This window comes from Carcharhinus amblyrhynchos, chromosome 25 (assembly GCF_965287045.1).
Source record: "Carcharhinus amblyrhynchos chromosome 25, sCarAmb.v2.hapA, whole genome shotgun sequence".
NCBI lineage: Eukaryota > Metazoa > Chordata > Chondrichthyes > Carcharhiniformes > Carcharhinidae > Carcharhinus > Carcharhinus amblyrhynchos.
The window spans coordinates 12,303,216-12,324,905 of NC_137348.1; the positions used below are offsets into that span (position 1 = coordinate 12,303,216).

General features: G+C 39.5%; 2 protein-coding genes across 4 annotated transcripts in view; one reads left to right on the forward strand and one right to left on the reverse strand.

Moving 5' to 3' along the window:
- Positions 1 to 21,690, reverse strand: part of LOC145358184 (kynurenine--oxoglutarate transaminase 1-like) — a 247,401-nt gene that overhangs the window by 216,541 nt on the left and 9,170 nt on the right. The window lies entirely within an intron of this gene.
- Positions 1 to 21,690, forward strand: part of nup188 (nucleoporin 188) — a 97,838-nt gene that overhangs the window by 34,769 nt on the left and 41,379 nt on the right. For all 3 annotated transcript variants that reach the window (XR_013889452.1, XR_013889451.1, XM_080211944.1), the window contains exons 20-30: positions 948 to 1,062; positions 4,738 to 4,858; positions 7,991 to 8,057; positions 8,161 to 8,289; positions 10,634 to 10,764; positions 11,972 to 12,078; positions 15,133 to 15,222; positions 15,413 to 15,529; positions 15,648 to 15,817; positions 19,793 to 19,862; positions 20,323 to 20,390. Coding sequence is in view for 1 of the 3 variants with exons in the window: in XM_080211944.1 (XP_080068070.1) it covers positions 948 to 1,062; positions 4,738 to 4,858; positions 7,991 to 8,057; positions 8,161 to 8,289; positions 10,634 to 10,764; positions 11,972 to 12,078; positions 15,133 to 15,222; positions 15,413 to 15,529; positions 15,648 to 15,817; positions 19,793 to 19,862; positions 20,323 to 20,390 (1,185 nt within the window). In the remaining 2 variants the exon portion in view is untranslated. The remainder of the gene's footprint in view (positions 1 to 947; positions 1,063 to 4,737; positions 4,859 to 7,990; positions 8,058 to 8,160; positions 8,290 to 10,633; positions 10,765 to 11,971; positions 12,079 to 15,132; positions 15,223 to 15,412; positions 15,530 to 15,647; positions 15,818 to 19,792; positions 19,863 to 20,322; positions 20,391 to 21,690) is intronic.

Below are 21,690 nucleotides of genomic sequence, written 5' to 3' on the forward strand. Positions count from 1 at the left end.
GAACCTAAATGCTCCTGTGTTGTCAAGTCTGGTTCATTTTGTACATGCACTCATTTTTGGTCATTTTGTATGCAAACTTATAGTAATGAGGTTGTTCAAATTTGTTGCAAGGATTTGCAATGAAAGAAATGTTAAGAGGATTCCAGCAATAACTATTGTTGAATGTTTGGAGAATAAAAAGTTCGTTGTAGGATAAACATAGTGATGCATTTATGTTAGATTTTGAAAGCACTGCAAATTAATAGTATGTATCTGAATGGAGAAACTTCACAAACAAGGGTTATATGGAAACCCATTCATTGAGCTTCTATACTATTCACTTGTGTAACATATTGCTTCCTGATGTCTGAAAGATGTAGGATTATGTTGCAGAGCTTATCTCTGTTTTATTTTTGTTGAAGATTTACTGTAGCATGAGTCACCACTGCTATGTGCTGGCTTTGAAGACTTGGGCCAAACTTGCATGGTCTTTGTTTCTGTAGCCTTGATTCCAAATTTCTTCTTTCCAACATCCACCATCCTAATGGGCTTTTAAAATGTTTTCCTCTTCCTCATTCAACTTGCCTTGGGGAGAAGTGATAAATTTCATGCTCATTAGGGGTATGTGCACGGAATTGATTCTTTCCAGTAAGTTGCCTACTAACACTGAAGGGGAATATTTCTGAAAAATATTGTTCCTGTGAAGTTGAAACCAAAAGAAAAATGCTGGAAAATCTCAGCAAGCCCGGCAGCAAAGGACTTTGACAAAGGGTCATCTGGACTCGAAATGTCAGCTCTTTTCTCTCCTTAGAGATGCTGCCAGACCTGCTGCGATTTCCCAGAATTTTCTCTTGTGGTTTTAGATTCCAGCATCCGCAGTAATTTGCTTTTTCCCTATTGAGTGGAATTTGATTGTAATATTGATGGGAAAAATGGACGTCTGACAATTAACCTTTTTCTCCTTGAAGGGCTGAAGGAATGCAGGCTGGTAGTTATGGTAACCTGTTGCTGAGTATTGAAAGACCGCAGGGCGAGTACAGTGTCACAATGGCCTTCCTCCGACTGGTTACAACACTTGTCAAGGTAAAGCTTCACCTTAAACGTGTTTAAATTGCTTAATTTTTCTCCATGGAAATTGAATAATCTCAAAGTCCAGCCTGTTTTGGAAATATAAAAATGACTAAAGTTAATGGTGTGTTGGAACATCTTGAACCTTGGTATTAGTGCAGCTGAATATAAAAGGTGTTCCTTTTATATTCAGCATAATTTGATGGATTATTTTGCAGCAGCTACCTTCCAGATCTGTCTACCTATGAGCCCAAATCCAATCATTCAGCCCAAATTTTGAAATCCTTAAGAGCTTGTAGTAAATTGAGAGCTTAAAGAAAACAGCAGTAACTAAATTGGCAATTGGTGCAAAATAAACCACCGCAATTGGTCCAAATAGCCAGACAAGTAGATATAATATTGTACAAACTTTTGTATTAATCCCCCTTGCTGTGTTTAACTTTCTGGTTTTTAAAATTCACTTAGTGAGTGAGAAAACGTATGTGACAGCACAAAAAATGTACTGGGCCATAACTACCGAACGCCAGGGCAGTGTAACTGAGGGGTACCCCAAAGATGCATAGGGAGGAACCCTGACTCTGTCCTCACATTCCCAGGTCTGACTTGCATTGCAATTGTCCAAGAAGTGCCAACTGGGCAGTTACCCTGCACTGGGGAACCATCCAAAAATGTGATTTTAATACTCAGATGGTTCTGACTATCTTACATCAGTTGTTACCTAGAAAAAGTTTAAAACTGTTTCTAGCTTCTGGCTAGCTATTGCACAGACCCACCCCATCCCCTACCCCCACCGGACTCCCCTTCCCCCAGGAACTTACTATCTTGTAGTTCTCACCCAGCCTGTGTCAGAAAATGAATTAAAGATTTGAAGATTAAAAAATAAAGTAGGATGGCAATCTAACTTTGCCACTCTGCAGAGGTTAGCATGTGCACATAGCCAAACATGAAGCATATGCTTGTTATGCTTTCTATTGAGCAGTTAAAGTATTGGAAGCCCTGTGATCAAGGAATAATTTTAATGAGATTTGAACACTGGATAGGTTATTCGCACCTTGGTGAAAGCTTTTTATAGCTTCGGTAAATGCTGATCATGTTTTGGATACTTAGCGGATAGGTTGATTTGTGATTTTCTGTCTGGGTATTTGGGTCAGAAATGCAGTAATTTTATTAAGCGTTAATGGGCACGTTGCAGGTTAGTGATGACTGGACTGTTAATTGCCCATACTTTTAAGTTTTAAAACTGAAATGTTGCCTGCTGCCTGTACAGAAGTGAGTAAAGGTTTGACTAAAAAGTGAATCCATAGAATCCCTACAGTGCAGAAGGAGTCATTTGGCCCATTGAGTCTGCATCAATAACAATCCCACTCAGACTGTATCCCTGTAATTCCACATATTTACCCCACGAATCCCTGTAACCTACGCATCCTGGGAACACTGAGGGGCAATTTAGCATAGCCAATCAACCTATCCCGCACATCTTTGGATGGTGGGAGGAAACTGGAGCACCCAGAGAAAACCCATGCAGACACAGGGAGAACGTGCAAACTCCACACAGACAGTGACCCAAACTGGAAATCGAACCTGGCTTCCTGGAGCTGTGAGGCAGCAGTGTTAGCCACTGCACTGCCTAAGTGCCTAAAGTTTTTCTCGTCTTAAAAGTGCTGAATTGCATGAATCAGGCTTGATTTTTGGTTCAATAGTAAGGAATAGTATGGAATAGTAAGGGGAGGAAGACGGTGGGTATGGGCTTTAGGCCCCCAAATAATAACTTTGAGGTGGGGCGGGCAATAAACAAGCAAATAATTGATGCGTGCAGAAACGGAACGGCGGTAATTATGGGAGATTTTAATCTGCACATTGATTGGATGACCCAACTTGGACGCAGTGGGCTTGAGGAAGATTCTTGGAATGCTGTCGAGATAGTTTCCTTGAACAGTATGTAACGGAACCTACGAGGGAGCGAGCTATCTTAGATCTGGTGCTGTGTAATGAGGCAGGTAAAATTAAAGATCTTCTTGTGAGGGATCCTCTTGGGACAAGTGATCATACTATGATTGAATTTCTGATGCAGATGGAGGATGAGAAAGTAGGATCCTGAACCGGTGTCCTCTGTTTGAACAGAGGGGAGTATGATAGGGTGAGAGCGGAATTGGTAAATGTAGATTGGGGGCGCAGATAGGTTGGTAGGACGGCTGAGGAACAGTGGAGGATTTTTAAGGAGATCTTTTTCGGTACTCAGCAGAAATATATTCCGATGGTAAAGAAGGACTGTAGGAGAAGGGATAACCAGCCGTGGTTATCTAAGGAAATAAAGGAGAGTATTAAAAGCTGATGTGTTCAGAGTGGCTAAAAATAGTGGGCGATTAGAAGATTGGGAAAGATTTAAAAATCTACAAAGAATGACTAAGAAGGTGATAAAGAAAGATAGTGTGTGAAGCCAAATTGGCTCTAAATATAAAAAATGACAGTAAAAGTTTTTACACATATATGAAGAGGAGGAGGCTGGCTAGAGTGAATGTTGACCCTTGGAGGATGAGAGGGGGGATTTAGCGGTGGGCGATGAGGAAATGGCTGAGGCTTTAAATAATTTTTTTGCCTCAGTCTTCACGGAGGAGGACATGAATAGTTTTGGGAATTAAGGGTTATGGGGAGAAAGCGGGAAAGGTGGAACTGATCCACGTCAGATCAGCCATGATCTTATAGAATGGCGGGGCAGGTTCGAAAGGCTAGATGGCCTACTCCTGCTCCTGTTTCTTATGTTCAATAGCTGGACCTTTGACATAGTTCATGCTGTTCTGCAAAGGTTGCTATGGTCCAACATAACCATGTATGTACTTGCACATGATGTGGATGTGCCGGCGTTGGACTGGGGTAAACACAGTAAAAAGTCTGACAACACCAGGTTTTAGTCCAACCGATTTATTTGATAGTAAACTCCAATGGAGAACTCTCCATTCACCTGACGAAGAGGCAGTCCCCTTGAAAGCTTGTGAGTTTACTATCAAGTAAATCGGTTGGACTAAAACCTGGTGTTGTCAGACTTTTTACTGTACTTGCACAGACATTTCATGAAACAGCTGCAAATTTAGTATCAAAGCACATTTAAAAAATATCAGTGAGAAACTCATGTTGTTTTCTATTTGTATCTGCTGAAATATTATTTTGCATAATCCTTTTTACAATAAGCTGAATTAGGTTTTTTTTTGCCTGAGCCGTATGGTGTTTTTCACTAATTTTCAGTGCATGCTGCAACAATATAAGGATGCAGTGTTAGCTCAGCAGCGCACTGTTTCATATATCTGATGCATAATGTTAAATTAAGGTTTGAAGAGAAGAGCAAGTTAAATGGCGTTTGAATGTTTTAAAATGACAAGGGTTTTTTCAAAGTACAGCAAATTTAATTACACTGCTTGAACTACCTATGTAAACAATCCATTCTCCATAACTAAATTGTGGATGGCACATACTTAATACCTAGATAAAACAATGGTGACCCTAGTATATAGGATAGGTGTATGTGACTAAAATTCTGGAATTGACATCATAGAGTTGGCCTCTTCTTATTCTTGTCTTATTTACCTAATGTCCTTTTTTCTCTGTCAGTGCCGCAGATATAATTAGATCTAGATAATCCAATTTAATATATGCTTCCCATATATGTCACAATTGTGTTTCTGTGCATTCCAACAGGGGCAGCTGGGAAGTACTCAGAGTCGAGGACTGCTGCCTTGTGTGGTTTTTGTTTTGAAAGAGTTGCTGCCAACTTATCATAAATGGCGCTACAACACCTATGGCGTAAGAGAGGAAATTGGTAAGAATTCTTGTACAATTCATTAGGTAAACCTGTACTCCAGTTAGGACACAGGACTTTATAGTCTCTTATTGTATTTCTCAAACTCTCAAAGCATTTTGTATATGAAGAATTAGATTTTACAGTTATTACTGTAGTGCAAGTGGATATAACCACCATTTTGATACTCGGCAAGCTACCATTTTGATTCTCAACAAGCTCCAATTAACAGTACTGATTGTTGATCTATTTTTGGCTGGTGGTGGGGGATGAGGCAGGAATGTTGGATAGGGCACTGGGAGAACTCCCTGCAGATAATGATGTGAAAGCATCAATTTTCATCTGAGCCAGTCTGGCAAAACTTTGGATTGACCTCTTTGCTGATAGGTGATGACTCTGATAATACATACTACTTCAGTAATTTATTGCATTGGCAAGTTTGGGAGAAGGGAGAATGCTGCTTTTTGAGCCAAGGTTAGATTACCTATTTAAACTACTGGCATATTTAAAGTATGTACAGATGCATAAGTGCCAAGGGTGCTTGTTTGACATATTTAAGCTGCTATATATGACATATTATTTGATCAGATAAGTGGGTTGCTTTAGTCGTGTTCTGGTAATAGATCCAAGATTGTAAAGCCTTGGAAATGGAAGTAACTTGGTAGTTTAAATCTTTACATTAAATTGCTCACAGCAACAATTGTTCTTTAATGGTATGGTTTCAAATAGTAGTATATATTAAGTTCTGTTCATTCCCATTTTCAAAACCTAAATTCATCGTGTCTGTTTTGATACAAACTTCCAATAGTACGTTGATCATTGCATTAATCATTGCACAGTAACTGTGTAGTGTGACTTACTTGTGTTTACACATTTCCTGACTTCTGTATGGAAGAGTGCATCAGTGAACCTACACTAGTAAAGCTTACAAATTTTTATTTCTTCAACCACGATACAGTTCTTCCTCCTACTGGCCCCATTGGCACCAAATTAATAATTTTTTAAATCTATTGAGCATGCCAGGAAACCAGTAATTGTACATTGCAATAGAGTTCATACATTGCTTGGAGATCTTTTCAGTGTGCGGAGTAGAAAAACAAATGTTGTTCCAAATAATTTTTTGTTCAATACTATCCTCAACAATGTTTCAATAGGGAATAATGGTCTGAGCCCAAACTTGTCACATGCTTAAAAATTTGTTTATTAGTCACAAGGCTTACATTAACACTGTGTGAAATTCCCCTAGTTGCTACATTACAACACCTGTTTGGGTCAATGCACTTAACTGGCACATCTTTCAGACTGGGGAGAAACCAGAGCACCCGGAAGAAACACACACAGGCATGTGGAGAACATGCAACTCCACACAAGACAATGACCAAACCGGGGATCGAACTCACTTGCCTGGCACTGAGAGGCAGCAGTGCCATCATGCTGCTTGCTTCTTGATTTCAAGTGCTGATTGGAGTCCAGATATGTTCCAACATAAATAGTGGGAAAAACCATCCAAATAATAGTTCTATTAGACCTGGAGGTACATCAGTTCGAATAGTGCATTTACTGAATAGATACTGAGATTGTTTTGCTTCCTAATGACTAAAATTTTCTTTAATATGTGATTATTGTTTTAGTGACATTTTTAAGATCTCAGTATGCATTCCCTAGGCTTTTTTAGCGTGCATGCACTTTTCTCAAAGAGAGATCTTTAGCAAGAACATTCCAATAGTGTTTATTTCCTTTGTCACAAGAACAACTTGTGATTGAATGTCAGTGCCTTTCACGTAATAAATCCCAAGTTGCTTTAAGGGATCTGTACCCAAAAGAAAGTTGATATTCAACCACATAAGAAGATATTTGGATAGGTGAGGAGCTTTTTAAAGGAGGGTGGAGAAGTGATATGTCCCTTCACAACACTTGAACTGCATTTTTATCAGATTGTTGGCTCTGTAAATTAGCTCTCTGATCCACCAGTTACAACTTGTAGCATCCAGTGGATGGCAATAAACCATTTCAAGGAACAAAATATCCTTATCGCTGGTCTATGCACTAGAAGACTGGATAGTTCCCATACTTGTCTGATCCCTTCACAAGCTGGAAAATCAGTGCATTGCCAAACCATTCATTTAAACTTAAAACTATAAATGGACACAATGCAAGTGATATGAAAAGCCTAGAATAATATACCAAAGCACAACTCATTCTGATTTTACAGAACAAAATTTTTACTTTGAGCCCTCTGTAAAAAAGGATCCATTGAAATTTTTATGTAAGTTGCAGGCCTTACTCCCTGGTGCCATTCAATCCTATTAATTGAGAAAGGAATAAAGTTGTACTTAGTAATAGACACTGGCAGTCAAATATGTGATGTACAACTCCATATTGCTTTCTATTAAAAGGGAAAAACGTTGATTTGTTCACAAAAGGTAAAAGTCCGAGGAAATTCCACATCTTTTCTCAATCAACTATTAATGTATGTTAATTCTGCAGCCAGAGATAGTGAGACATAGTCCCCACCCCCTGCACAAAACCTCCAAATAGCATGACAGCTTCCTCAGTGAAATATGCAGCTGCAAACCATTGTGAGTCTTTAATTTGTTTGTAACCGGAGGGAGATGATTTTGGTGAAATGAGCGTGTCTGATGACTTTGGTAATCTTTGGCTCAACTATTGCACCCACTCTTACACCAAATATTCCTTTCAAAAAGCAGTTAATGAAAATTCAATTTAAATTTTCCATATTTGGACTAATTTTAAAAAACTGTAAGTAAGGGTTTAACACATGCATTTTATGGCACAGTGCAGGACAAAACTTTCCGCCTGTCACAAGGAGCAACAGTTAACTAAAGGTTGCAATTGAAGGGAAGTGGGCCAAACAGATGGATCCTAGGTTGGATTTAGAATGCTGGTTATTGGAATTAATGTCGGCTAATCATGTTCATATTATGTAATCGTGCTCCAAAATTATTCTGGAACCAGATTAAATATTAGAGATCGGGGGAAACAAATACAACAATATTCATCTTTGGTCCCTCCTAATTTAAAAACAAATGATTTATTTAAAATGAGCAAAATGTGTGCAGTTTCCTGTTAACAATTGTGTATGATGCATTTGTAATGCATTTGCAATTTCATGCTCTTCTTCCAATCTCACAGGTTGTCTGATTTTTGAACTTATTTATACCATCCTGCACCTGAATTCAGCAGAGGAATCACAATGCAGGTATGGTGCGAGGTTGCGTGCTAAATTTATTTCTAGGAACGTCTGATTACAGAGGAGGGCATTGCTTTGCATGAGGCTTAACATTTTTCTTTCCTCTATTTAGTAACACTCTCAGTCTTCAGACTTTGTGCACCCATTGTTTGGCAAACACAGAAGCTGGACAGGCCATCATAAATATAATGGCTGTCGGGGTGGACACAATTGATGCGGTAATGGCAGCGCAGCCCAGCAGGTATGTTATACAACAGAATTTGGTTCGTTTGACAAGTTGTATAGTTCATATGCACTCCAGTCAACGTCCTTGCACCATCAACAGTACAAAGCTTTTTTCAGTCTCCTTTTTTGAGGGATTTGGGTGTTGCTGGCTAAGCCAGCATTTTTATTAAAGCCTGTCTTTAATTGTCCTTAAGGAGATGATGATGAGCTGCCTTTCTTGAGCTGCTGCTGTCCAACTAGTGTAGCCACACCCACACTTCTTTTGGGGAGGATTCTACAGATCGATGTCACTTGAAAGCTTTATAAATGCCGCACAATACAAAATACCTGCATTCATGAAACTGTAAAAGACCAAATGGTAGGTCATGTGTAAAGGGTGCCATTTAATTGGCTCATAAAAGAGCAGTCACACTTGGTAAGCTTCAAATAATCTGCTGTAAGTAGGCAGTTATTTCAATTTTAGAGGGTTTTTGTGTGCATGGCACATCAAATGATGAATAGGTAATTTTGTACCCTTTGCCAGTCATTATTTGCCTGGCATTCATATTGGGTATAGTGCAAAACTGTTTCTCCGTTCCTTGGTGGTAATGACATCTTAAAGAAAAAAGTTGTTAATATTTTGTTCGGTTCTGTTTTTCTAGTTTCACTGAACAAGATTGCACGATTATAGAGCTGAATGGATAGATATTTTTGTGCTGTACACTCATTTTCACTAGCAAGTGTCTTGACACTGCACATACTAGTTTCATGTTGGTAGCCTTAGTTTTGACCAAGGAAAGAAAATCTTGGGATTACTCCCGTTGCTGTGCACTTAATTAACCAATTAGGTAGAAACAAGTAAAATAGATTAAAACGTTACTTAAAAAGTGTAAAAAGGGAAGACTTCAGGTTTGCTAGCATGTTGGAGGGTGTTTTAGGGTGAGGAATCTGGATGGGCTTTATCTTGAACTGTAGATTTGGAGGATTTAAATTGGACAAGAAGGAGGTAAAGAATTAAACTAAAATGAAAGGAAATGAATGTCTGAGAAAAATGTATTTATTGTTGAAGTTGCATTTAAAGAAAGCATTCATATTGTGCCTTCGACGTGCTTTCAGTCCAGTGAAATTCTTAGCGCCGTCACTATTCTAATGTAGGAAACACAGCTCCCACAACGACAAATTGATAAGAATAGGTAAAAGCGTATTACTGCAAGTGCCGGAATCCGAAACCAAAAGAGAAAATGCTGGAAAATCTCAGCAGGGTCGTCTGGACTCCAAACATCAGCTCTTTTCTCTTCTTACAGATGTTGTCAGATCTGCTGAGATTTCCAGCATTTTCTCTTTTGATCATAATAGATAATCTGCTTTGTATGGTGTTGATTGAGGGTTCAGTATTGGCCTAGCCACTGAAGATAAGTCTCTACTCTCTTGGATTTTCTGGAGAGAGGGCAGATGGGGTATCCTTTAATGTCTCATGAATGATGCCATCTCCAACAGTACACAATTTCTCAGGACTGCACTGGATTAGCAGCTTTGATTTTTGTGCTCAATTTAACAACATCTTTAAGATGGAAACATCTCAAGGTATCTCAAGTAAGCATAATCAGCCAAAAATTTACATTAAACCAAAGACAAGAACAATTAGAGGGATGATTAAAAACATGATCAAAGAAGTAATATTAAGGAGGATCTTAAATGAGGGGGGAGAAGTGGAGAGGTTTAGAGTGGAATTAGTTTCAACAATACCCTTCTGAAACCTCTCTGACTCCCCAACTGCTTTTCCTCCTTTAAGATCTTATTTAAATCTTTGACCAACATTTTAGTCTCATGTCCCAGTACTCAGTATTTCCTCCTTTGGCCCATTGTTTGTTTTAGTCTAAATATATCATGGAACTCATTAGAACTTTTTACCTGCATTAAATGCAGCGTGCAAATGCAAGCTGTTGTAGGTGCTTAATAATTAATGCTAGTGTGTTAACAGTTTTGTAGGCTGGAGAAACATTTTAAAATGATTTTGATCCCATGTTGAAGGTATAACATTAAATACTATGGGAAAAATTATAATTTAAGATTTGAAACAGACACTGCTAGCATTACAATGTTGCATAGCCATATTGCTTTGTCTTTGGTTCTAAACACTGATGCATTGTACTAAAGTCAACCATAGATAAATAAATTGGAGTGAAAGAATAAAATAATTGCAAGTGTTGACAAATTGTACCTTTTAAAGAATATTGCAAGTAAGAATCTTGAGCTTCTTCCTAAGGTCGAGCACTAATACATCTGCTGGTTTGCCAGTTTACAAATATAAATTTTATCTAACTTCCTGCTTTTCTTTCCCTTCCATTCTCAAATGACCACCAAAACTGCAAATGCCGCAGTGGATCTGAAGGATCAGGTCAGACCCTCATTCAGACGATCAAACTAGCATTTTCTATAACTAACAATGTCATCAAACTGAAACCATCATCAGAAATGGTATCGCCATTGGAACAGGCCCTAACACAACATGGTATGTAATAATCGTGAGAAGTAATAAATAATGAGAAATAACATTTAGGAATAATGGAATTGTTACTACTGTTGATCTTTTGCAGTCATTTTTAACCTGTTCTCAGGGGCACATTAGATATTAGTTGCTGAAGGAATAATGTGAGGGGAGCATTTAGTGATACATCTTGGGTTGACAGAAGGACCAAAATTAACCAATTACAAATAAAGTGGAGGCTGAAATTAGTTTCTTGCTGTGGCAAATACTAATTGTATATCTGTTGTATTTAATTGTATGCAGATTGAGGGCATTAATTGGGCTTTCACGAGTTCACAATAGGAGAAACTGATGTGGTTGAGTTTGATGTGTGCTTATGTTTTGCTTTGTAAATAAGTCTAAGACTGAGTAAAGATTGACTTCGGTGTCATCCTTCACCTGGCTTTCTAGAATATGTATTCCTTCTGTCGATAAGCTGAATGTGCAAACTACTTTTGAATCTCATGGGTTTTTTGAGTGTTTTGTTCAGACAAATATTAAAAATTTATCAGGAGCATGAATTAACCAGTTTACAAAAATTCCCTAATTTCTAAATGCTTAATTGGCACTGGAATAAGCATCAAATGGGAATGTTGTGTCTAATGAGTTTCTACGGTTGATTTTGATTTCCGCTGACCTTATACCACCTCTATGAAATTATGCCTTCTATTTTGGTGCTATATAAAAAAAACACATTTCAGTTGTATTGTTAATTGTGATTTCTGTGCTTGCAAGTGTGGCATTGATAGCTGTGTATTGTTCCTTGGCATCTTTCCAGCTGGCTAAGGAACACTTCTTGAAAGTCGATACAAACAATTTTAAATAATAACATCCTTTAAATTAACTGTGTGGCTTGACAGATTAGAAATCAAAGATTAAGTGATAGTTTGGAAAAAGGGGCAGTAAAACTACAAGTTAAAAACACATGGACAAGACTCTTCTGTCTTTTTTGAGCAGAGTGGCAGACTGCAAAGGTATGAGTGGAAGAAAGGATTATTCACAACGTGGACATGAGCAGAACTGGTCTTTCTATTGACCAATCGTAGCTAGCATACTCTTTATTCCCACTCAATCGTCACTGACTGTTGTAATCCTTTGCAATCCCTCTAAGTCTGGTGGTACCAATATGACAATTGTGACTTTGTTCTTAAAGCAAGATAATTTTATTTTATGTTCACGTTAACTATTTCAGGTACCCATGGTAATAATTTGATAGCAGTTTTGGCGAAGTATATATACCACAGGCATGATCCTGAACTACCACGTCTTGCTATCCAGCTCTTGAAAAGACTGGCAATGGTAGGTTATGTTTTGAAGTTAATGCATCCCAAATTGGAACTTTGGCCTATTAAGGTTGCTGATCTCAATAGAAATACTTGTTTTGCTATCTGATTTCCTGGGGTTGGCAGGGGAAAATCAACCAAAAGTTCTCATTCTTGATTGCTGCCAAACATTGCTGAAAGTGTGCCAATAAGCATAATAGTTAAGGACAGAATTAGTAAACACTAGACCTTGTGGCACCTCGAACCCGCTCAGCCCTTCATTGTGATTTTGGCTGATCGTTTGCCTCAACTCCACATTCATGCCTGCTTCCCATATCCCTTGATTCCCTGAGAGACTAAGAATTTGTTTAGGCCTTGAATACGTTCAACGATGGAGCATTCATGACCTTATGGTGTTGATAATTCCAAAGATTTCAAAGAAGACATTTCTCCTAACTTAAGTCCTAACCTATCGATCCCTTATCTTGATACTGTGCCCCTGTGTTCTAGATTCCTCAGTTCAGAGAAACAACCTGTGTCTGTCCTCTGCAGCCTGTACAGAATTCTGTTAATTTCAATGAGATCACCTGTCATTCTTCTAAACTCCAGAGTATTTAAAACCAATTTACTCAACCTCTTCTCATAGGACACCCTCTCATCCCAGGAACCTAATTGGTGCCCTTTACTGCACTGCTTCTTGCGCACGTATAAACTTCCTCTGATATGGAGACCAAAATTGCAGACTGTATTCCAGTTGTGGTAGCACCAAAGCTGTGTATGGTTGTAGCAAGGCTTCTTTATTCCTCTATTCCAATCTCCTTGCAATAAAGGTGACATGCTTCTCAATTGCTTGCTGTACCTGTGTGCTAGCTTTGTACACGCAAGTCTCTTTGAATATGAGCATTTGGAAAAAATATTTTGCTTTTATGTTCTTCTGAACTTGAAATTGAATAACCTCACTTCTACTCTAACTGTAACTTGCCCACTCAAATAGCTTGTTTCTATTGTCTTTGCAGCCACTTTGTGTTCTCACATCTTAGCATTTCCATCCAGCTTTGCATCATCAATAAACTTGGGATACCTTACTCTGGATCTCTCAGCATGAGTCATTAATATAGATTGAAAATGACTGATGCCAGGCACCGATCCTTGCAGCACTATATAGCTTGCTAACTTAAAAAGTGAATTTATACCTAAAACCATGCTTCCTGTCCATGAAGCAATCCTCCATTCATGAAAACATGGATTCACCTTGAATATCAACCTTTTGCGTTGCACCTTACCCAAAAGTCTTTTGAAAATTCGTGTACATGACATCCACTGAAGACCACCCCCCCACCAATCTGTCCCAAGCTCATCAAACACTAAATCCTTTCAAAAAATTATATTGAGTTAATATAACAAATTCATTGTTATCACTTCTTTAATAATAGAAACCAACATTTTCCCAATAACTGATGTCAGACTAACTGGCCTGCAGTTTCCCTCCTTATCTCTTTCTCTTTTTTCTTGAAGAGCAGCGTTATGTTTGCTGACTTGAAATCCACTAGCCATTTTAGAAAATGAGTAATTTTGGATAATCCTAACCAGTGTATCCATTCTCTTCAGAGTAACCATGGATGTAGGCCATCAGAATCTGGGAAGCCATGTTATTTTGGGGCATTATAGTACTCTGAGATTAGTAGTTTTTCCATCTTATTTTGATGAATTCCAGTGCCATAATTCAGATTCAACAATTTGCAGAAACAGATTTGCTGAACTGCCTGCTTTACACTAGTGGCATGCCTTTAATGGTGCTTTTAAGTTATATATTTGTGTACACTGCACTGGGGCCTGATTTGTGGCCAGGCTCCAGTTCTGAGTCACGGTGCCAGTTAAGGCTGAATGCAGGATCTGGGTCACGATTTTGTGGGCTGAAGGTTCAGTGGGTGGGGTATAGACAGTTGTTTCAAATTGTGCAAGATACATTATTGAGATTTGTCACACTTTGAATGGCTTGATAATCCTTCAAAATCACCCTTGAGCAATTCATTCTGTTTTTAACTTGTTTGTAACTATAGTCAGACAGTGAGAGGAGTGAATGGGGAGATAGATGATACAGGAAGAGGAGGAATGTGTAATATAGTGTGGAAACTCTGTTTAATATTCCTCTACCTGTCTCCACCATCAGTGTGTTAGAGTAGATGTTGCTTTGAGGCACACCCCTGGGTTGCTGATTTGGACATTCTTTACCATACATAGTGAGTTTAGATTTTGAGGCTCAAATTTCCCCCTTCCACTCTAAGTGAATTATGAATAAAGTTAAAAGGTTATTACTTTGATTTGTGGTGTAAACCTGTTGAAGGTACTGTAGTAGAGATCCAAAATGTGCAACAAGGGCAGCACGGTGGCAGTGCTGCCTCACAATGCCAGGGACCCGGCTTCAATTCTGGCCTCGGGTCACTGCCTGTATGCACATTCTCCCCTTGTCTGCATGGGTTTCCTCTGGGTGCTCCAGTTTCCTCCCACACTCCAAAGATGTGTGGGTTAGGTTGATTGGCCATGCTAAATTGACCCTCGTGTCAGGAGATTAGCAGGGTAAATGTGTGGGGTTACAGGAATAGTGCCTGGGTGGGATTGTGGTCGGTGGGCTGAATGGCTGCTTCCTGCACTGTAGGAATTCTATTCTGTTCTAATATTCAGTCAACTAAGTGCTATTTTGTTACGTTTATCTTTCTTACAAACTTCATTTTTGTTCTTGCTGTGCCTATGTGTATCACTTAGCATGGTGTGATTATAAAGTATCTGTAGAATATTAAGCACTTCCTTCACAAAGACTATGCTTATAAAATATTAAAAATTATGGATGCCCTCTTAAAAACAAACAATGAAATACATTGAGGTCTATCACCAAAGAAAGTAGGGTTCTTTCAATAAAAGCCCAATGAAATAAGTAAGGTTTTTGAAAGGGTCTGAACTGAACATCCCACATTCCCAACTGAAGGAGAGCGGATGGTGAGAAGACATTACTTGGGGGTTGGGGAGGTTAACAAAAATAGCGTCGAGAAGGGCTATGATGCATACATTGAAACATTTCTGTTATACTTTCCAGGTCGCTCCAATGTCGGTGTATGCCTGCCTTGGAAGTGATGCTGCAGCAATACGTGATGCATTTCTCAATAGACTGCAGAGCAAGACAGAGGTGCTTGTTTTCTTGTTTCACAAGATGATGCTGCTCATTTCCTATGATACTGACTCTGATAAAAGCAACCATACAATATATTTGACTCTGATTAGAATTCCGAAGGGAAGTTTAAAAGTGAGAACTGTGCATGCAAATGGCCCCCTCCAGCTATTATTAAAATGCTAACAACTTTTTTTCTGTGATTCAGGACATGCGGATTAAGGTGGTGATCCTGGAGTTTTTAACCGTTGCTGTTGAAACGCAGCCCGGCTTGATTGAGCTCTTCCTGAACCTGGAAGTGAAAGATGATGCAGTTGGGTCAAAGGTGACAAATAAAAATTAACCTGTCGCTGGAGGGCTCGCCTCACAGTGCAAGTAAAAGCTGAATATCACATTGGCTTAATTTAATTACAAACAAATGGTTCTGTGACATGTATTCACAGGAGTTTATTCTGGGGGAATGGAGCTGTCTGCAAGTGGTATTAGAATTTATTGACTCCAAGCAACAAGGAAAGTACTGGTGTCCCCCTCGAATCCATCGTGCTGCCATTGCTTTTTTGCATGCACTGTGGCAGGATCGCAGGGACAGTGCCATGACAGTTTTGCGAGCCAAGTATGTTCATTTTCCTTGTGATAATTATGAAGTGTTTTTGCTTCTTTGTGATTCTCAATCTATATTTTTGTCTACACAGCAGCATTGGTTTCAAAAAATAAGGGCAGAAATACAGCTCGTTACAAAATTAGTTACATTGCTCAGACAGCTGTTAGATTGTGATGCAGTTTGATTTACACTGTTAACCTCACTAGGAAAGAAAGATGGTCTAGTTTCTTCTAAAAATGAGTCTATAATACCCAATGATTGCTGGTGGGTGCTGTTTTTCAATTCATCACGGAATGTGGGATTTGCTGCCAAGGCCAGCATTTATTGCCCATCCTCAGTTGCCCATAAAACTGCCTTCTGGAACTTCTGCAATCTGTGTGGTGAAGCTGCTCCCACTGTTCTGTTAAGTTGAGTCCAGCATTTTGTCCCAATGACATTGAGGGAACAGTGATAAGTTTCCCAACGTTGGTGGTGTTTCCATGTGCCTGCTACCCTTGACCTTCCAGGTAATAGAGGTTGCAAGTCTGGAAGGTACAATTGAAGTGTTGGTGAGTTGCTGAGGTACACTTTGTAGATGGCACACACTGTGCTTCCAAGTTGCACCAAGGAGAGATTGAATGTTAGTTGGATGGGGCACCAATCAAGCAAGTTTCTTTGTTGTGAATGATATTGAGCTGCTTTAGTGTTGTTGGAGCTGCACCCATCAAGGCAAGTGGAGTGTATCCTATTTTGATTTATGCCTTTAAATGGAGTGATCAACACTTGGATGGGGGGGGAAATTAAGTGACACTTTGGCATTGGGGGACCATACAAACGGATAGGGGTTGCTGCCAATTGGACAGCTGGGAGAAGTGCAAACATGCACATGTATTCTGCACGTGCACAAAATTTAAAGGTCTGAAATACGGGGGGGGGGGGGGGGGGGGGGGGAATACATCCCAACAACATACAATCCAGGACACAGGACAGTCATCTTAATTATAGGATGACCTCATAGAATTCAGAGTAGTTGGTCAGCCTGGCTGAGAAGAAAGTGGGCAGACTTTGGTTAATTAGGCGATCAGTTGTTCAAACAGAATACCTAATTTCTGACCTACTCTTGTGACCACGGTTTATATAGCTGGTCCAGTTAGGTTTAACTAATAGTGACTCCCAGAATGTTAGTAAAAGCAAAACTCATCAAAGGACTGCAAGCATTCTGATCTCAAGGGGAGACAGTTGAGCTGGTGGTGTAACATAGGAAGTCACGTTAAGATTTGTGGAAAGCACAAGAGATGTTTGGCAAAGTGAAAGCTTCATCTGCACTTCCTCTGTGTAGTGAGGACAGTGCACCATACTAAATTGGTAGAAGTTCACACAAATTTCTGTCTTGTGGAAGGAATGTTTGAAATTCTTTGCAAGAATGTAGGTTGAGGTGGATTGAACATGCTGTGGTTACATGGAAAATTGCTAGGGGGTGGTAGAAAAATGAACAAGAGTAGTATAAAAATAACCAATTTCTTGGAAAGTGCAAAGGGACGTGAATAAATATTTGAAGGGAGAAAAAGATTTGCATTTATTTCGAGCCTTTCATGATATCAGGACAGTCTAGAACATAAAACATTACAGTGCAGTACAGGCCCTTTAGCCCTCTGTTGTGCCGACCAGTGGAACCAATCTAGTGACCCTCTAACCTAAACTATTCCAATATTATCCATATGCCTGTCCAATGACCATTTGAATGACCTTAAAGTTGATGTGTCCACAACTTCTGCAGGCAGGGCATTCCACGCCCTTACTACCCTCTGAGTAAACATAAGAACATAAGAAATAGGAGCAGGAGTAGGCCATCTAGCCCTTCAAGCCTGCCCCGCCATTCAGTAAGATCATGGCTGATCTGCCGTGGCTTAGTTCCACTTTCCCGCCCTCTCCCCATAACCCTTAATCCCCTTGTCTATCAAAAACCTATCAACCTGCGTCTTAAATATATTTAGTGAGGCAGCCTCCACCACTTCAACGGGCAGAGAATTCCAGAGATTCACCACACTTTGAGTGAAGAAGTTCCTCCTCAACTCCGTTCTAAACCGCCCCCCCTTTATCTTGAGGCTGTGCCCTCTAGTCCTACTGTCCTTTCTGAGCGGGAAGAGCCTCTCCACCTCTATCCTATCCATCCCATTCATCATCTTATATCTCTGAGATCTCCCCTCATTCTTCTAAACTCTAACGAGTACAAGCCTAGTTTATTCAGCCTCTCTTCATAGTTCAACCCCCTCAACTCCGGTATCAGCCTAGTTAACCTCCTCTGCACTCCCTCCAAAATATCCTTGCGTAAGTGCGGCGACCAAAACTGCACACAGTACTCCAGCTGCGGCCTCACCAGTGTGTGCAGTTTAAAGAACCTACCTCTGACATCCGTCCTATAATTATCACCCCTCAACTTAAAGCTATGTCCCCTCGTGTTAGCCATCACCATCCAAGGAAAAAGGCTGTCATTGTCCACTCTATCTAATCCTCTGATCATCTTGTATGCCTCAATTAGGTCACCTAATTAACCTTCTTCTCTGTAACAAAAACAACCTTGTCCCTCAGCCTTTCCTCATAAGACCTTCCCACCATATCAGGCAACATCCTGGTAAACCTCCTCTGCACCCTTTCCAATGCTTTCACATCTTTCTTACAATGCGGCGACCAGAACTGTACGCAATACTCCAAGTGCGGCCGCACCAGAGTTTTGTACAGTTGCAACATGATCTCACGGCTGCAAAATTCAATCCCTCTACCAGTAAAAGCTAAGATGCTTTGTACCCAATGAAGTATTGTAGGAATTTGATTCTAATGATTGAAATGCAGGAAAATAATCTAGTTGTGGAGATCAGTATGGGCAAGATGAGGAAAACAGCAAAGGCTGAAAATAGAGGCTTCAGAAATATTGAATATTGTCAAAGATGGAATCACTTGTTAAGTTAGTTGAGTAAAAATGACATTTCGGAGGCTTTAATGGAAAAAGTGCTTCCATTGGAAGTGTGGCAAGAGAAGTAAAAAAATTTGAGCCTTTAAGGGAAATTGGAAGAAGCGCGATCCGGGTTGTTTTGGATGTTCCTCTAGGCTTGGAGAAGATGTCTATGGAAGGTTTGTTTCCAGAGAGGTTAAGAGAGATCATCAAAAAAGGTTGGGAATTAAGAGATGGATTGCCTACAGGTGAAGGAATGTTAAAAATTGGAAACATAGTTGAACAAATTCTCACGGTCAGCAGAAGCAGGAAACAGTACCAACACCATTATCAGCGAAGTAGAGGAAGAAGTTAGGGAGGGGACCTGAATACAATTGGAACAAAGATTGTTCCTCATAATCTACAATTCATGGAAGTGCGTAACTGTGGTGAAGATAAGAATAATAGTCATTTAGAATAATTCCTGTTTTATTTGTCTCAGCTGAAATTAAAGACATGCAATCAGTAGGCACTGGAAAGAAAAAATAAACAAACTGGAAGGAAGTTTAGTTTAGATGGCTGCTTAGTCCATATGCAACATCTCTTCACCTAAATTATAAATAATTTGATTAATTTACAAGTTACAGTGAGATCATATATATGTTGTGAGAGGGAACCAGATATATCATATTGCGAAATCTTGCGGAAGATAGAAAAGAAAGTCGTTAAATTCAGAGGGGTGCTAAGCTGCTGTAACTGAATTGGACGTTCCCTTCATTGTTGGTGAATCAAGTGGGTATTGGTAGATTAGCACAGATCCGTTTATTTTAATCTGTTTAAAAAAATTATTGGTTACTCGATTCTTGGAGAGTTGAGGATAGAGGCAATTTAAAGAAACCGAAAGACTCAATTGTTCTTTTAACCAAGTCAAACATCTGTGTAGAATGCCTTTAAATACTGCAACTCAACCCACACTGGTGAATGGGTTTAATTAGATGTTTTATTATCAAAACATTATTGCAAAAAAAAAATTTCTTTGAGACAAGAAGTTTTTTGGTGCAATGAATTTTATTTTTCAGGGAGCGGTTTTGGGAAAATTTGACATCTGTGCTTTTTGGAGAACTGCCAGCACCCTCAAACATTACAGAGGTATGACTTTTATAAACTTACTTGTAACAACTCAACTTTCAGTAGATTATCCATCCTTTTCACCATAGAGCACCTCTTGATTCTATTCAGGTCATCTTCATTTCAAATGGGAAGCTTTGACTGCAAATTTCTCGGCCATTAACATTGCTGAAAGGTTCTAGTTGTAGATTCTAATTGTGTTTAGCAACCCCTTTCAGAAAGACACTGTCATGTCAGAAGTAGTCCTTGTGAAACCTGGGCACGCTTTTATGATGAAGCAAGTTATGCTAAAGTCTTCTGGCCTATCTATTAGGCTCTTGCTGCCTCCTACTAAAACTATGACTGGTCATTCTGTCCATTATACAAAATTCTATGTGGCAGTGAACATTTTAAAGTGAATTAATGTTCGTAAGCAATGTACAGCTTAGTGTGTTCTGTATTATTGGTTGTGGCCATAATTAAAGTTAGTTCTTCTATATAGAAGAGCATCCTGGAAACCTGTGCCTTTACCCTGAAGATCATCTGTCTGGAAATTTACTACGTTGTCAGGTACAACTTTTATTGATTTAGAAGCAGCAACCGTAAAGTGGTATTATTTATTAAATTGCAAACTTTCCTTATGGGTGGATCCAACCCTTGATACTGAAACACCCATGACCAGCACATTCCATTGGCTTAGCATTTCTGTCTGATCGTAAGATATTGGAATTAGACGATTCGGCCCATGGAGTCCACTCCACCATTCAATCATGGCTGATAGGTTTCTCAAACCCATTCTCCTGCCTTTTCCCTGTAACCTTTGATCACCTTACCAATCAAGACTCTATCTATCTCTGGCTTAAATACACTCAATGACCTGGCCTCCACAGTCTTCTGTGGCAAAGAATTCCATAGATTCACCACCCTCTGGCTGAAGAAATTCGTCCTCATCTTGGTTCTAAAAGGTCATCCCTTTACTCTGAGATCATGTTCTTGGATCCTAGACTCTCCCACCAGTGGAAACATTTTCCCCATGTCCTTTCAGTATTCTTTAAGTTTCAATGAGATTCCCCTTTCATCCATATAAAATCCATTGAGTATAGATCTAGAACTTTCAAACGCTCCATATGTCAAGCTTTTCACTTCCGGGATCATTCTCATGAGCTTACTCTGGGCCCTCTCCAAAGCCAGGATCACAGCACCCAAAATTGCTCACAGTACTCCGATGTGGTCTGACCAGAGTCTTATAACGGTCTCAGCAGTACATCCCTGCTTTTGTATTCTGATCCCTTCTGTCTTTCTAAATAGCGTTTTGCCCCTTTCTGTGTTAGGGGCACAAAACCTGTTTGATAATCAAGGCGCAAGTCAGGATTATGATGAAATACTTTCCACTTGCCTATCTCTGTAATCTCCTCCAACTCTACTCTCCTCCTTGCCTTTTGAGAATTCTTCATTTTAATCACCTGTCCTATTGGCAACTGTGCTTTCAACCGCCAAGGTCCTAAGTTCTGCAATTTGCTCCTTAAACCTCTCCACCTCACTCTCGTTTTAAGTTTTCGGTTATTGCCCTAATATCTCCTGTGCAACTCATTGTCCAGAGTTGTTTGATGATGTTCCTGCAAAGCATTTTTGGATATTTGTAGTTATGTAGCACTTTTAACTACTAAGTTATCATTGCCCTTAAGCTGCAACAGCAGCCTCACTATGGCGTGCACTAGTTCATTTTACTTTGTTCAAGTTAATTGTGGGAGTGTCTAGAAAGTAAAACACTTAGCTGATAAAATTCCTCTGTGGTTACGTTGGAACAATTATGGGGACTTATAACCATAAAGTTGGAGACCTGCTTTACTTGCAACAGTTGGTGTAAAGT